Source organism: Chelonia mydas, chromosome 11, assembly GCF_015237465.2.
Source record: "Chelonia mydas isolate rCheMyd1 chromosome 11, rCheMyd1.pri.v2, whole genome shotgun sequence".
NCBI classification, from domain to species: domain Eukaryota; kingdom Metazoa; phylum Chordata; order Testudines; family Cheloniidae; genus Chelonia; species Chelonia mydas.
In genome coordinates, this window is record NC_051251.2 from 33,815,770 (window position 1) to 33,833,128 (window position 17,359).

The 17,359-nt window shown below is 43.3% G+C and overlaps 1 protein-coding gene across 1 annotated transcript in view; it reads right to left on the minus strand.

Annotated features, from left to right (window-relative positions):
• DPP4 (dipeptidyl peptidase 4) overlaps window positions 1-16,401 on the minus strand; it is a 76,445-nt gene extending 60,044 nt beyond the window's left edge. The window contains exons 1-5 of the mRNA XM_027819101.3: window positions 15,977-16,401; window positions 15,406-15,490; window positions 5,354-5,452; window positions 4,628-4,722; window positions 4,446-4,520 (exon numbers count right to left, since the gene is read on the minus strand). Coding sequence (XP_027674902.1) covers window positions 4,446-4,520; window positions 4,628-4,722; window positions 5,354-5,452; window positions 15,406-15,490; window positions 15,977-15,982 — 360 coding nt within the window. The 5' untranslated portion in view covers window positions 15,983-16,401. The remainder of the gene's footprint in view (window positions 1-4,445; window positions 4,521-4,627; window positions 4,723-5,353; window positions 5,453-15,405; window positions 15,491-15,976) is intronic.
• Between the last annotated feature and the right edge of the window lie 958 nt (window positions 16,402-17,359).

The window sequence follows — 17,359 nt, forward strand, 5'->3', positions numbered from 1 at the left end:
GAGAGTTGCCTGCGAGTCCTTCATAGTGTGCAGTACCTCATTGGTTTTGGCTGCAAACAATTTTTCTCTGAAGGGGAGATCTTTGACTGTATTCTGTATTTCCCATGGGAATGCTGAGGAGTTAAACCACAAGGCTCGTCACATGACCACAGCTACAGTGGTGGACCTGGCGACCATGTCAGCAACGTCTAGTGAGGCCTGTAGAGCCATGTGTGCAATCCTTTGTCCTTTGGAGACCAGTAATTTAAATTGTTGTCTCTGTTCCTCCGTAATCTCATTAATAAAGTTCATAAACTTTCCATAGTTTCTGTCGTCATATCTGGCAAGTAGTGCCACGTAATTTGCCATTTTGAATTGAAGCTTGGAGGAAGAATGTACTTTGCAGCCGAATAGGTCCAACCTCTTACTTTCTTTATCAAAGGGCATAGACCAAAAGTGCTGTTGTTTGCTCCTCTGGTTGGCCGCTTCCACTACCAGCAAGTTGGGGGCCAGGTATGTGAATAAAAATTCTGATCCCTTCGAAGGAACATAATATTTTCTGTCCGCCCTTTTGCACATTGGAGATATGGTGGCTGGAGTTTGCCGTATAGTCTTGGTGGGCTCCATGATAGCCCCGTTGATTGGCAATGCTATCTCTGAGGAGGAAGATTTCTGCAAGATATCCGTTAGCTGATGCTCAGTTTCCAGCACTTCCTCCAGAGCAATTTTGAGCTCACTGGCCATTCTTCTGAATAAATCTTGGAAGTGGTTAAAGTCATCTGCGGTGATTGGGGGTGCAGGCATAATAGCCTTGTCCAGTGAGGTGGATGAATTGTTGTTGGCTGGAGAGATGTCAGGAGCCGTGTCCTCTTCCTACTCTGCCATAGGTTCATCTCTTGTCTTGGTCACTACGGTCTCTGAGGGTAGAGGTGGGGAATGTGGTATTTTCCCTATGTGGGCTGGGTATCTACCCTGCTGTAGTGCCTTCTGTAAGACCCCAAGGGATTCAAGTATGGCCAGTGACCAGGGAAGGACATGGGTGGTCCCATCCATGGGTGACTGAACCATGGTGGCATGTCGTGCGCGTATGTGGACCGTGATCGTAGTGATCCAATAGCCATAGGTGTCCTGATTGGGGAGGAATGGTGAGGGGAGAATATCCCTTCAACCTCCTCATCGTCATCACTCGATAACCGTGATGCTATCGGAGATAACTGTTGCTGTGGTACCACTTACCCCGGTGAGCCATCAGTGCCTAAGAGAGGGGACTCTGGGGTGGAGGAGACCAACAGATCCTCTGGTGAAGAAAGTAGCATAGCACCAAGAGCCTTGGTGCCGAAGACTGAGGTGCCAATTGCGTCTGGAGTGAGGTGTGCTAAGCCAGTGCCAGTGCAGTCTGTGTCGGCGCCATTGCGCTAGCAGCATTAGGCTGCGGCCTGGAAATAGGGGTGGTTGTTGGTGTCATCTCCTTTAAGGCTGTTGACGGTGTCGTGGTGGAGACGAGCAGCTTAGAGCCCTTAGATTCCGCACTGGAGCGCTGGGTTCCAGCAGCAACCGCCGAGCGGACAGTGCTGGAGGTCCCCAGAGTGTGATAGGTGCTGAGCCGTGGTACAGCCAGCACCGATGAGAGCTACATGGGTCTGCTCTCTATGAGGCAAAGAGGATGACTGGGTTTTTTTTCCAGATTTTTTGGTCTTCGGGGACGTTGGCAGTGAATAAACTGGTGACCTATGCCAGGAAGAGATACATCCCTGGGTCGGAGGCTGGTCTTAATGACTTAAGTTCTCCATCAAGATGAGTTTCAGTCTCAGATCTCTATCCCTGCACGCCCTGGCTTTCTGTTTGTTACAATGTGTCCATCTGACACAGGCATCGCCTCTTTGCAAGTTGTGCATCTTTTAAATCCTGGTGAACCAGGCATTTTTCTAACCTAATACTAACTGTACTAAGGGATGGGGAAATATTTTTTTTTTCCTGGTAGGGGACGTAACTCTAATAACTGAAACTTAACGTATCTAAACTATCCGAACTCACTAATTTATCTAAAGTTATCTAGTAGACACGAAGGTTTTCAGCAGGACTGCTGAGCTCCATCTCAGGCCGGGGATGGTTGAGAAGGAACCGCAGAGTCCGTGTTGCGTGTACACCCAATGAAGCGCCAACGGCACACAAGGCAGGTACCACGACCCATACGGGCACTGCTGCAAAATTCTCTGAGCAAAGGCACAGGGATACACCATCATCTGGAGTGGAGTACTCACATGGACATCTCTCGAAGAAGAACTTTAATTTAGTCCCCTTGTGTGTGCATTACAATACAGTCTTGAATTGCATGTTCACACACTATTTTTTCCACATTCTGTGCAAAGTAAGGACAGTGCTCACTTAATGAGCAGCTATTCAATATTTTGTTTTCTCTTCATTGTTCAATGTGTGACTACATGCCTTATTTATGGCACTCTCTTCAAACCCTATTCTGAAGACAGAAGTATTAATTTCTTCATGTTATTTTCTATGGTGATCATCACTATAGTGTCTGAGTGCTTCATAATAGAGCTGTCGATTAATCACAGTTAACTCACGCGATTAACTCAAAAAATTAATCATGATTAAAAAAATTAATCACAGGTTTAATCGCACTCTTAAAGAGTAGAATACCAATAGAAACGTATTAAATATTTTGGATGTTTTTCTACATTTTCAAACATATTGTAGTCTTAGTTGTAATTAAAATCAAAGTGTATATTATTTTTTTATTACAAATATTTGCACTGTAAAAATGGTAAAAGAAATTGTATTTTTCAATTGACCTCATACAAGTACTGTAGTGCAATTTCTGTCGTGAAAGCGCAACTTACAAATGTAGATTTTTTGTTGTTGCATAACTGCCCTCAAAAACAAAACAATGTAAAACTTCAGAACCTATATGTCCACTCAGTCCTACTTCTTGTTCAGGCAATCACTAAGACAAACAAGTTTGTTTACATTTACAGGAGATAATGCTGCCTGCTTCTTATTCACAATGTCACCAGAAAGTGAGAACAGGCATTTGCAAGGCACTTTTGTAGCCAGCACTGCAAGGTATTTACTTGCCAGATATGCTAAACATCCACAGGCCCCTTCGTGCTTCAGCCACCCTTCCAGAGGACATGCTTCTATGCTGATGATGCTCATTAAAAAAATAATGTGTTAATTAAATTTGTGACTGAACTCCTTGGGGGAGAATTGTATGTCCCCTGCTCTGTTTTACCCACATGCTGCCATATATTTCCTGTTATAGCAGTCTTGGATGATGACCCCGGACATATTGTTCATTTTAAGACCACTTTCACTGCAGATTTGACAAAACACAAAGAAGGTACCAATGTGAGATTTCTAAAGATAGCAACAGCACTCAACCCAGGTTTAAGAATCTGAAGTGCCTTCCAAAACCTGAGTGGGACAAGGTGTGGAGCATGTTTTCAGAAGTCTTAAAAGAGCAACACTCCAATCAGGAAACAACAGAACCCAAACCACCAAAAAAGAAAATCAACCTTCTGCTGGTGGCATCTGACTCAGATAATGAAAATGAACATGCGTCGGGCCACACTGCTTTGGATTGTTATTGAGCAGAACCAGTCATCAGCATGGACACATCTCCCCTGGAATGGTGGTTGAAGCATGAAGGGACATATCAGCAAGGGGGTTCACTGAAAGCATGGCAAGATAGGCTCCTTGATCGGATTTCTACTGCCTAGCCCCAGCCCAACCTAGAGCAGCCATTACAGGAAAAGTCCAGCTTCACCCCTGATGTCTTGGGCTGGAGGTGACATGTTCAGTCACTCTGTGGGGATGGCGCATGTGCAGTCTAATCAACACAAAGAACTCCGAGAGGCACGCACATTCTGAGTGAAAGAATGGACTCTTCAGAGATTTTAGCCGCTAAAACCTAAGCGGTCTCTTAAGCATGTGCAACCTGCAATTTTTCAAAGGCTTATAACTTGGCCAAATTTGGGTGCAATTTCACAGCATCAGAAAAAGGCACATTCCTGACACAAAGGCCACCCCCATGCCAAATTTCAAATCCTTGCTCCAAAGCACAGGGGTGCTAGCATTTCTGAAAAAAAAGGTCATCAGAATTTCTTTTAACATTGGCAAAACAGACTTCTCCCTGACCTTATTCTCAGAAATGGGAGGACCATTTTGGCTGAAATTTTTCAGAACTGAGCCTGAAGCAGACACTTGGCATGGAAATCTTCAGCTAAAACTGTAAAGTTTGGCGAAGTTATAAGCAACTGAAAACTGGGTCTTACAGTGGCAAGTGTTGGACAACTTTAATAGGTGGTGCTACCAGCCCTGCCTATCGTATCTGTCTGCAGCAACCAAAAGTTTAAAATGAATTCAAATTTTCCTTTCCCTTCTCTCTTTTTCTCTTAGTGCTTCTATAAAATACAATAGGCATGAAAAAAGAAAAAGCATGTTAGTACCTTCACATAGTTGTATTGAAGAAGAGCAAATTTTTTGTCAGGAGATAAAATAGCTGTGGTCGCTCCATATGTGGCCTATCAACAAAAGGGAAGAGAAAAAACATCACACATTGATTACATAGAGAAACATGCAGCAGTACTTTCTCCAAAGTCTGAGATGTACAGTATGTGAGCAAACATACTAATGTGCTATTTTTCAGAATTTCTGAGAGTGTTTGATCCTCAGCATTTACAAGCACGATGTCGTTGTCAGCGGTTTTGTGCAGGTATTGATTTCCTAAAGGAACAAGAGAAATGTCATTTGGGCAACAATAAATGAAAATGTTTCTTAACATTTATTATTTTCCAACTAATATTATAAAGCTGACTATATAAAACAGAACTCATTCAAAACTCTGGGCCTTTACGTAGTGGGAAGGGGCACAAGCCACAAAAGCCAGTAAGAAGTGCAGTCCCTATGTTCGGAGGAGCACAGGGTCTGCTCCCACCTTACTCCCCTGGGGAAATCATCACACCAAAAGGGAAAAGGAACCTTGCTCTGTCTCCTCCGGTTCCCCACACTGACCCAAGGAGTAGGATGGATGCACAGGGAGGAGCGTGTTATTCCCTATAGAAGGGTGAAGCAGATGATGTGCTCTTCTGGCATCCAGGGGTAGATGTGCATCCACATCATCAGCAACGCAGGGACATGCCTGAAGGGTGCAATCAAGCCCTATGTTTTCAATTATTTTCATTCTGCTTTTAGTATTATTGGCATCATTCTACTACAGCAACCTAAAAAACATTCAGACTTTTCCTCTACATAGCAGCTACCTCTGAGCAGTTAGGTAAGTACAGCCTGTCCTTAACATGAACATCAAATATCAGAGGTAGGCAGAGATAACATTCAATCAACACAGACCAGTTACCTGAAATCCATTGTAAATTATATGTTTTGTATCTAATGTCACCATTTAAATAATCCTGTAAGGTAAACACTCTACGTGGGTCAGACGTGGTACCTGCAGCTGGAAGAAAGAAAAGGAAGATGTGGATACTGCTGCGACCTACCCAGCCAAAGCTAAAAATAGGTGGGTCTTTGCTACAGGTTTACTAACACATTAACTGTCCTTGTGTAAAATCCTAGTGGAGACAAGGCACTGTAGTTTTACTGTGAAGTAAACCAACAACAGTGGCCATAGTGCTGCCCTTGCCAAGCCACCTTGTGGTAAAAGCCCCAGGTGCCTAGTCTCCACAAGGATTTTACAGTGAGATAACAATGCACAACAGTTATCTCCCTGTAAAAGCACCCACCTCTGTGGCAGAGAAGACGTAGCCTTAATTTCTCTGCCCTGCCTATCTTATAAAAGGTGAAGATACTTATTAAAAAGAGAAATAACCATATTAAAAAGAGAAATAACCAACCTTAGTTTCCCTCCCCTCTGTGCCTACTCTTGGGATTCACTGCTGTCTTCTTTACTTTGACCATTACCTGTTTGCTTTAGACACCTATTATGGGCTTGATCCTGCACAGCACAGGTGCACAAGCACAAGGTAAAAAACGATGGGCAGATCAGGAAGCAAGATTAATGGGATTCTGGATATGGATAGAGCCCTCTTTAATGTTTTTAAATGAAGTAAATACTAATGGAAACTGCGTTAACTTCCCAGATATAGACTGGAGGACAAGTGCTAGTAATAATAATAGGGCTCAGATTTTGCTAGATGCAATAGCTGATGGATTCCTTCATCAAGTAGTTGCTGAACCGACTAGAGGGGATGCCATTTTAGATTTGGTTTTGGTGAATAGTGAGGACCTCATAGAAGAAATGGTTGTAGGGGACAACCTTGGTTCAAGTGATCATGAGCTAATTCAGTTCATACTAAACAGAAGGATAAACAAAAATAAATCTGTGACTAGGGTTTTTGATTTCAAAAGAGCTGACTTTCAAAAATTAAGGAAATTAGTTAGGGAAGTGGATTGGACTGAAGAACTTATGGATCTAAAGGCAGAGGAGGCCTGGGATTACTTCAAGTCAAAGCTGCAGAAGCTATCGGAAGCCTTCATCCCAAGAAAGGGGGAAAAATTCATAGGCAGGAGTTGTAGACCAAGCATCTCAGAGAGGTGATTAAGAAAAAGCAGAAAGCATACAGCGAGTGGAAGATGGGAGGGATCAGCAAGGAAAGCTACCTTATTGAGGTCAGAACATGCAGGGATACAGTGAGAAAGGCTAAAAGTCAAGTAGAGTTGGACCTTGCAAAGGGAATTAAAAGCAATAGTAAAAGCTTCTATAGCTATATAAATAAGAAGAAAACAAAGAAAGAAGAAATGGGACCGCTGAACTCTGAAGATGGAGTGGAGGTTAAGGATAATCTGGGCATGGTCCAATATCTAATCAAATACTTTGCCTCAGTCTTAAATAACGCTAAAGAGGATCTTAGGGATAATGGTAGCATGACAAATGGGAATGAGGATATGGAGGTAGATATTACCATATCTGAGGTAGAAGCGAAACTCAAACAGCTTAATGGGACTAAATCGGGGGGCCCAGATAATCTTCATCCAAGAATATTAAAGGAATTGGCACCCGAAATTGCAAGCCCATTAGCAAGAATTTTTAATGAATCTGTAAACTCAGGGGTTGTACCGTATGACTGGAAAATTGCTAACATAGTTCCTATTTTGAAGAAAGGGAAAAAAAGTGATCCGGGTAACCACAGGCCTGTTAGTTTGACATCTGTAGTATGCAAGGTCTTGGAAAAAATTTTGAAGGAGAAAGTAGTTAAGGACATTGAGGTCAATGGTAAATGGGACAAAATACAACATGGTTTTACAAAAGGTAGATCGTGCCAAACAAACCTGATCTCCTTGTCTGAGAAAGTAACAGATTTTTTAGATAAAGGAAACACAGTGGATCTAATTTAGCTAGATTTCAGTAAGGCGTCTGATACGGTGCCATATGGGAAATTATTAAACTGGAAAAAGATAGGGATCAATTATGAACATTGAAAGGTGGATAAGGAATTGGTTAAAAGGGAGACTACAGCAGGTCATACTGAAAGGTGAACTGTCAGACTGGAGGGAGGTTACCAGTGGAGTTCCTCAGGGATCGGTTTTGGGACCAATCTTATTTAATCTTTTTATTACTGACCTCGGCACCAGAAGTGGGAGTGTGCTAATAAAGTCTGCGGATGATACAAAGCTGGGAGGTATTGCCAATTTAGAGAAGGATCGGGATATCGTACAGGAGGATCTGGATGATCTTGTAAACTGGAGTAATAGTAATAGGATGAAATTTAATAGTGAGAAGTGTACGGTCACACATTTAGGGATTAATAACTAGAATTATAGTTCTAAGCAGGGGAAGCACCAATTAGAAGTAACGGGGGAGAAGAAGGACCTTTGAGTATTGGTTGATCACAGGATGACTATGAGCCGCCAATGTGATATGGCCGTGAAAAAAGCTAATGCGGTCTTGGGATGCACCAGGCGAGGTATTTCCAGTAGAGATAAGGAGGTGTTAGTACCCTCATACAAGGCATTGGTGAGACCTCATCTGGAATACTGTGTGCAGTTCTGGTCTCCCATGTTTAAGAAGGATGAATTCAAACTGGAACAGGTACAGAGAAGGATGATCCGAGGAATGGAAAACCTGTCTTATGAAAGGTGTCAGAGTAACAGCCGTGTTAGTCTGTATTCGCAAAAAGAAAAGGAGTACTTGTGGCACCTTAGAGACTAACCGATTTATTTGAACATAAGCTTTCTTGAGCTACAGCTCACTTCACCGGATGCATACTGTGGAAAGTACAGAAGATCTTTTTATACACACAAAGCATGAAAAAATGGGTGTTTACCACTACAAAAGGTTTTCTCTCCCCCCACCCCACACTCCTGCTGGTAACAGCTTATCTAAAGTGATCACTCTCCTTACAATGTGTACGATAATCAAGTTGGGCCACTTCCAGCACAAATCCAGGTTCTCTCCCCCCCCCCCCAACCCCACTCTCCTGTTGGTAATAGCTTATCTAAAGTGATCACTCTCCTTACAATGTGTATGATAATCAAGGTGGGCCATTTCCAGCACAAATCCAGGGTTTAACAAGAACGTCGTGGGGGGGGGGGAGGAAAAAACAAGGGGAAATAGGTTACCTTGCATAATGACTTAGCCACTCCCAGTCTCTATTCAAGCCTAAATTAATTGTATCCAATTTGCAAATGAATTCCAATTCAACAGTCTCTCGCTGGAGTCTGGTTCTGAAGTTTTTTTGTTGTAATATTGCAACTTTCATGTCTGTAATCACGTGACCAGAGAGATGGAAGTGTTCTCCGACTGGTTTATGAATGTTATAATTCTTGACATCTGATTTGTGTCCATTTATTCTTTTACGTAGAGACTGTCCAGTTTGACCAATGTACATGGCAGAGGGGCACTGCTGGCACATGATGGCATATATCACATTGGTGGATGTGCAGGTGAACGAGCCTCTTATGAAAGGAGACTCAAGGAGCTTGGCTTGTTTAGCCTAACTAAAAGAAGGTTGAGGGGAGATTTGATTGCTCTCTATAAATATATCAGAGGGATAAATACCAGAGAGGAAGAGGAATTATTTAAGTTCAGTACCAATGTGGACACAAGAACAAATGGATATAAACTGGCCATCGGGAAGTTTAGACTTGAAATTAGACGAAGGTTTCTAACCATCAGAGGAGTGAAGTTCTAGAACAGCCTTCCAAGGGAAACAGTGGGAGCAAAAAACCTATCTGGCTTCAAGATTAAACTTGATAAATTTATGAAGGAGATGGTATAATGGGATAACATGATTTTGGCAATTAATTGATCTTTAACTATTCATGGTAAATAGGCCCAATGGCCTGTGATGGGATGTTAAATGGGGTGGGATCCGAGTTACTACACAGAATTCTTTCCTGGGTATCTGACTGGTGAATCTTGACCACATGCTCAGCGTTCAACTGATCGCCATATTTGGGGTCAGGAAGGAATTTTCCTCCAGAGCAGACTGGAAGAGGCCCTGGGGGTTTTTCGCCTTCCTCTGTAGCATGGGGCACAGGTCACTTGCTGGAGGATTCTCTGCACCTTTAAACCATGATTTGAGGATTTCAATAGCTCAGACATAGGTGAGAGGTTTATTGCAGAAGTGGGTGGGTGAGATTCTGTGGCCTGCACTGTGCAGGAGCTCAGACTACATGATCATAATGGTCCCTTCTGACCTTAATATCTATGAGTCTACGAATATGTGGTTTATACAGCTACCATTGTATTCCTGCTGAGTAGAAAGAGTTAGGGCCAAAACAGTAGCACATAACTCAGCACCCCATTTGTATGCTAAGGATCCCACTTAAATCCATGTCTCTTGAGATACACCCACACTCAGCCCTCTATTTTTATTCCCTATATTCTTGAGGGTAATGAAGCAGGCACACAAGACTTGAGGCCTGTTACCACTTAGGGTATGTCTACATTGGAGCTAGGGGTATAACTTCTGGCTCAGACAAACATACCCACAGTAGCTCTGATACAGCTAGCACATGAAAAATAGAAGTGTAGCCACAGTGGTGCAAGTGATAGGATATACATATCAAGTACATACCTAGGGTTTCAGACAGGATCATGTTTGGAGATGTTAGACCCTCCCACTTCTCACACCACTATTTTTAGTTACACTGCTATTTTTAGCATTCTAACTGGATGAAATTATACCTCCAGCACCAGTGAGGCATACCCTCAGTGCAGAGGACTACAACTAGTGCTTAACCTTATTTGTATCTTTGTGCAGCATCCACTCACCTTGTGTTTCCTACTTCACATCATGCAAGGATTTCCCAGCCTATGCATTTTTTCAAGTCAAAATATTCCCAAATATGATATGAACGTCAGCCTTTTCATTCACTAGTGTTTACGGCACTTCCTGTCCCCACTGCCTCAGGAAGAACTGAGGCTATATCTACATGGCCCTGCAGTCCAGACTATGTAGGTGTGAACTGCAGCATACACTAGCATACTGCATTGTAACTTCCCTGTGTGGATGGTGCAAGCATGAATTAAAAGGTAACATGAACAAGGTACCTTTTAATTCACACCTGCAGAGTCCACATAGGGGAGTTACAGTGCAGCATGCTAGTACACACTGCATTCACACCCCTATAGGCCAAACTGGGGGGGGGGGGGAGCTGCCCCAGTCCTCTTGCTTAGTAGTGAACAACTCTGACTCACAGTCACTGAGCTGTTCCCAGAGGTACTTCAGCTCCTGTATAGCTTAGCATTTGAAATACAGTATATACCACAACAGATAAAGTTAATGAATTAAGACCCAACCACTCTGTTCTGGTCTCCCCAACAATGAAGTAAATGGGAGTTTTTCCATTAGCTTTAGTGGGACTAGGATCATGGGATCTAGACCACCACCTCACCACTCAGCCTTCATGAGTAGAGACAGAGTTGTCCAACCTGGATAATTACTTTAATGTAAAGTTGCTTCTGTATTCAATATGAAACCACACATTATAATAGCAAATGCTATTAAAGTTCATATATCCTTCTAGAGTGTATAATTTACTTTCTGTCAAATGGTTAACAAACCCAACTCTAATAAATGGCTCAAATGAAACACACAGGAGCAATAAAACAACCAGTGCAGAATTTCTACTTTTGAAAAAAAGTAATTAAGTCATAAAACTCTTACTGATCAGTTTATAGTGGAAAATTTGATTAATATTTACCCTCTTCAATAAAGGATATATTTACATAGCTTATACAGTGCTCATACCACAGTATCCAAGTGCCCTAACAGTGGCAATCATTGCAGAAACAGGCTGCAATATTAAAACTGAATAGCAGAGTAAATTCTTAGAAAACAGCAAGTTTGCCACGGACTTCAGTTGGGCAAGGATTTCACCCTTTGTGTAAAGTACCTTTCTTTCTTTCTTTCAAAACCAATATTTTCTATAGGTTTCACAACACCAACTACTAACTAATTTTTGCAAACTCTTAAAGGTAACTTACAAAGGAAAAACAATAGTTGGTTTGTGCCTTTCCTTGCTTCTTTATGCTTTATAAAGGAGGGCTAAAACTTTGGAAGTCAGGTCTATCTCTCCTGTTTTTTCTGAAAGGCTTGATGGATGACTGGAGACCTAGAAGGGTTGAAACCTCATCAACTGAGAAAGGGAAGTGATTTTTTCATTCCAATTGTTTAAAACTTATGGTTAATATCAGTTTAAATCAAAAACCTGAAAACACACGGGAGAAAAAGACTTTGATAAAAGACTCAAAAACCTTTTAACTAAAGGTTAACCCTTCCACCCCAACATTAACTCTGAGACCGCCTCCTCCTCCAGCAAAGGCAGAGAAGGCTAGATTTGCCATTTCAGATATTTTAAAGGGGACAACAACCTCTTTGGCCCTTTGTTATACAAAATAAAGAAACAAAAAAAAAGAGCACAAACCCTTTTAATAAAAAAAACTGTGTAGGTCATTTTTAATACATGCGTGCAAGTGGACTATGGAAGATCAGTGTAAGATATTTAATGATTCTGTAAGCATTTCAAGTTTAATCTACTTCAAACAATAAGCATATGCATTATTATAAGCAAAGCCAAATGAATAGATTGCAAGAAATAATTTACTCAATGAACTTAGCCTGGGATTTTCAATGACGCCAAAGAGAAACGTGTTATACAGGAGGGAAGACTAGATGATCACAACGGTCCCTTTGCCCTTGGAATTTATGAATTAAGTGTTCAACTTCCACCAAAGTTTAGTTCTTTGGGAAAATCCCAGCCCTAGTCTCTCTCTACTTATGGACAGTCTGCAAGCAGATCATGATTTCCTCACATTAAATGATTCCCAATTAACAGAATAATATCTTTGAAAATTATTTTATTAAGGCCTTATCTACACAACAGAGTTTTGTCAACAAAAGTTATGCCAACATAGAGCAACTATTTAATTAAACCGCTGTTACACGTACACACTATGCTCCTTGTGTCGGCAAAGTGCATCCACACTAGCAGCTCTTGCATCGACACAGAGAGCAGCAAAGTGCACTGTTGGTAGCTATCCTAGCGTGCAACTGGCCGCAGGATGCTTTGGGAAGGGTCTGCAATGCCTCATGGGACAGGTACAGTAGCACATGATGCGGTTTTCTCAATCCCATCATTCCACTAGATTGCCAGCGGCTTTTCCACTGAGGTGTCAGGAAGAGGAGGGGGGAGAGCGTGGGACAGGGAGTGTTGGGGACGGTGAGACAGAGTGTGTGTTTGGGGAATGTGTGTGTTCGGGGAGAATGAGTGTGTCGGCATGCTAAGTTCAGACAGCAGCTGGAACCAACCAATCCTGAGGGAGGAGGAGGGGGACACCCCCACACACATCAGCCCCTGCCTCACAAAGAAGAGGAGCAGGGGGGGGCCTTAGGGGAAAGAGGAGGAGCAGAGGGCCACAGTTCCAGCGCTTGTGGCCATCCCCCCCTTCTACACAGGTTCCGGCACTCCTCGGCCCCCAAATTGGCTGAGGCATTGTCCCCTTCCATACTAGCCACTGATTTTGAGTCAGCAGTGAAGGGAATGCTACACTCCCCTACTCTTCCTCCACAGGTAAAATGGCTCCATCCAAGGCTAATGGTATTGTGGTGCTCTGCATCTACTGTAACATGGGTCTGGCCTTCAAAAGCCATGATACAGCCATATTACTATTGCAAATAGGCAGTGCTCAATTCATAATGAAAGAGGTGCCAGGGCTCAAGCAATTTTTTTACTTTCATAACTGACGTGGCAAATCCAGAGGTGCCAGAACTTTGAACTTACTTACTTACTTTGAACTGCCAAACCTAGACATGTCAGGACTCAGGCCTGGCAAGCCCTGCAACAATTAAGTTCTGCAGATAGGGATTATTTCACACACTTATAAACAATAGTCACTTCTCAGTTAAAAAGTGACAGCAGTTTAACACCACATAGCAACTCTACACAACAATTTAGATTAGAAATAGGAGAATACTGTATCTTGTTGAATTTACGGGGAAATTTTAGGTACATAGAATTGAATTAAAGAGTTAGTATGCGGCCAGGACAATAGATTTAATTCCTTACATAAAATGGAAAAAATCTGCAGTGTCTAAATAGGAAGGATTACACACAGAAGCTATTTTACAGACCGCTACTGAAGTCTACAGTGTTTTCAATTAAAAATTGGATTTGAGTGCATATAAACATTTGTACACATCTGATTACAATTTGAATAAGTGAAGACTAAATATTTAATTTTACTGCCTTATTTTAATGCACATTCTTGACACCATTTTTGAATCGATGAGAAGAACTGGCTATGATGGAATGTTGTTATTATTGATTAATCCCAGTTCTCATTGACAACATTCCAGCATCCTTGTCAGTCTGAAAAAGAAAATACTTTGTCCCACTTTTTTATTAGCCTCTACAAATACTGGACATGTGAAGGAACTGCTGGCAAGTTGTCCCAGGTACTCTGACAACATGCTGGCAAAATGCACATGCACCTCAGGGACTATCCCAAACCAGGTTTATCACATATTGTCATCTTCCCTTCCACCTCCTCACAATGCTTCCTACTGCTTACCTAAACATAAGTACCACATCAACCCATCTGCCAAAATGTTCTCATGTACTTTCCTGCCAACCCACAAAATCATTTCCTGTGCCGCTTACCCCTCCCCCCATAACTGCCTGATAGAGTTGTCCCAATTTTCACTTTGAAAATCTTATTTTTGATAGACTATCAGGCAGGAAAAAAAACAGATAACCAACCACCAACAAAAAACAAGCATCCTACTGGAGCAAATCCTATCAACAGAATACCTTCAAGAGTTGTACAATAAGACCCCTAATTTCTATTAATATCTACTATTACTTTAAAAATAATTTATATAAATTGTAACACTATATTTAAATTATATACTATGTTAATCTCAATTTTTGCTCCAATTCACTGCTGTATCTTTAATTTAAACTGTGGAAAACCCAAACCTTCTTAGTATATCTAAGTGCTGGACAGACTAGTTACTTTAAGAATACACTGAAACTATTTTCTGTCAAGCCAGTATATCTGTAACCCTTTCTTAATATTTACATTACAAAAGATACTTGCACAATGTCTACTTTACAGCGGGAACACTATTTCTCTCTAGTTTGTTACAAGTCTGTAATGTTGAATTCTATACTGTTATAACTAGTATACCCTGTAAAAATAAAAAAATAAGTTGATATGTAATTGCATCCTATCAACTGGCAGTTCTTCACCGACTAAACATTGATTTAATATTGTTTTAGATTAACGTCCAGGACTAGCGTCACACTGGAAAACACAAACTGACCAGAGTCCAAAAGTCTGTCTTTGATATCCCTCTGTTCCTTGATCTCTGTGACAGTGCTGTATATATGATATCATACATTTATGTAAAGTTGGTTTGGTTTTGCTAATGCTCTTTTAATGGGGATGTATTTTCTTATCTCCTTCAACCTGCCACACAAGATCAACAGACTTGAATTTTACTGTTCGAGCTACAATTTTCACTCTCTAGTGACTGGAAAACAAGATGCTGCAAAGTGACACATTTTGATTATACTTTTTGGTGTTTACCTGGGAATTGAGATGGTTGATTATTTTAATTTTCAGAGGGGCTTCTCACCCCTGGAATCCAGAGACAACTTCAAAAATGAGTTGGCCTCCAGTTCCCGCCTGAATGCACATTTGTCTCACTGTCTCCAACCTAGCAATTCAGCAAGACCTTTGCTGGGAACACTTTCCAGAACTCAGTGGGAAATAGCACACACTACTTTCTAGCTGTGGATTCACTATACTCCGCAGAAAATAAAGTCTAGCAACTCTGGACAAATAAGTCATTGGAATTCTTGAGTTTTCTTCGGAGATCAGTCTAGTTTTCTCACTCACATTATCAGGGTCTCTTCAAAGACGACTATTTTAAAACTTACTTTTTGTCAGTAAAACTACAGGAACAGTTATGGCAATAACAATCACTGCAATCGCAAGAAACCCCAACAGATACTTCACTACTGTCTGGAAAACACGAAAAGAGAATACAAAGTTAGACGTGCACGACGTGAGTTAATGTACCAGCGCGTATAAGGCAAGCGACTGTTTCAGAGCTGGGCCGGTGTGCGTACCAGTGTGTATGGTTGTGCACTTGGACTGGTTGCAGGGCAGTTTATTGCACAGTGTGAGTTTGGGCGTGTGCCCGTGCCAGCGTGTGCTGTGTGGGGAGTACCGCCGTATCTTTGTGGTTAAGCACCACAATCTCTTCCTCGCATAACAAATACTCCTTCGCATCCCCCGTGCCTGGAACAGAAACGCGCAGCCCAAGCCCTTGGTGAATTTGCTCACGTACAAAGAACGCTGCATTCCCGTTAAGCGCTGCACAGCCCGTCCCTGGAACTACGCTCCTGCCCCGAGCCCCAGGCAAGGGCCCTTCCAGTTACCTCCGGCTCTAGCTGGGGCGGGGGGTGAAGCAGCCGCCCGCGTGGGGCGACACAGTTACTCACTGACCTTCATGACTGGGAGCTGCGGGAAGCGGGCCCTGCCCCAGCGGGTGCGAGCGGCAGAAGGAGCGAAGCGTCTTCCTCTCTGGCACACGCGGCGGACTCCCGCCTCCCCAGCACCTAGTTAAACATTAGCGCGGCGAGGGCTCAGTCCGGGGCCGCCCCGCGCGGGACCCCGAGCTCGCTACTTGGGCAGTGACAGGGGAGCCGCGGGGTGGGCGTGGCCGCGCCGGCCAGGGGGCAGGGCTGGGTGTGGCGGGGAGAACCCGAGCAGCGGCCTTGCGGTGGGGCGCGGGCTCCAGCGGAGTGAAGAGGTGGGGCACTGGCGCGTAGGGACAGCCCGGCGGGGGGGGTGCCCTGGCGCGGTTCCCAGCGGCGCTACAGGGCTGGGGAAAGCAGGGCAGGCTGAGTGCGCCTAGCGGGTGGGGGCATGGTGGGGGCTGCGCTTGGGGTAAAGACGTGTCTATGGGGGGCGGGACTCGGGAGGGTGGTGCCCAGTGGGGCGGTGCCGTGGGGCGGGTGAGAGTGCGCTGCGAGCGGCGGGGTTGCGATTGCTCCCGGTCGGGGTGTAGAGGGGCGGGGGTGGTACGCAGGCTGCTAAAGTTTCCTTCACTGGTATGGAACCATCACTAACCAGACACTGGGGAAGAGACACAATTGCAGCAACTTTCTAGCGCGGAGTCCAGGCCCCCTGACCATCTGCACGGGGTCGGGGACCGGCCGGTGCTGCTGCTGCTGGCAAGACCAGATGCGCCGGGGCCTTGTGTCTGCAGGATCAAGTGTTTTCTTTAGTCCACGGGCTCTCAAACTTCATTGCATTGCGAGCCCCTTCTGGCAACAAAAATTAATACTTGACCCCAGGAAGGGGGACCAAAGCCCAAGGGCTTAAGTCTCAGGTGTGGGGCCTGTAACCTGAGCCCCATCACCCAGTGCTGAAACCCTCAGGCTGAAGCTTGGGCTGTGGGGCTCAAGCTTTGGCCCTGAGTCATGGGTCTTAAGCTTTGGCTTCATCTTCAGCAAGTCTAATGCCAACCCTGGCAACTTCATTAAAACAGCATCACAACCCACTTTGGGGTCCCAACCTAGAGTTTGAGAACCGCTGCTTTAGTCCTTTTGGTCATATTTACTATTTTCATTCAGTAGCTGGATTCCCAGGGAAAGCAAATCAAATTTTGTCTGTCAAGTCTAAAATTCAGAATAGTGAGACACATATATTTAAATAAATTACATTTATATTATTTGTCAGGATGATATAGACTGCATGTTATACCCACACGGGGTGACCTGCTGCTCCCATTAAAATTGCCATTAAGCTAAATTGAACTACATTCTGCTGCACTCTGCTTCTCAAAGAGCATTCATACAATGATTCAATGCACTTTAATTAAGA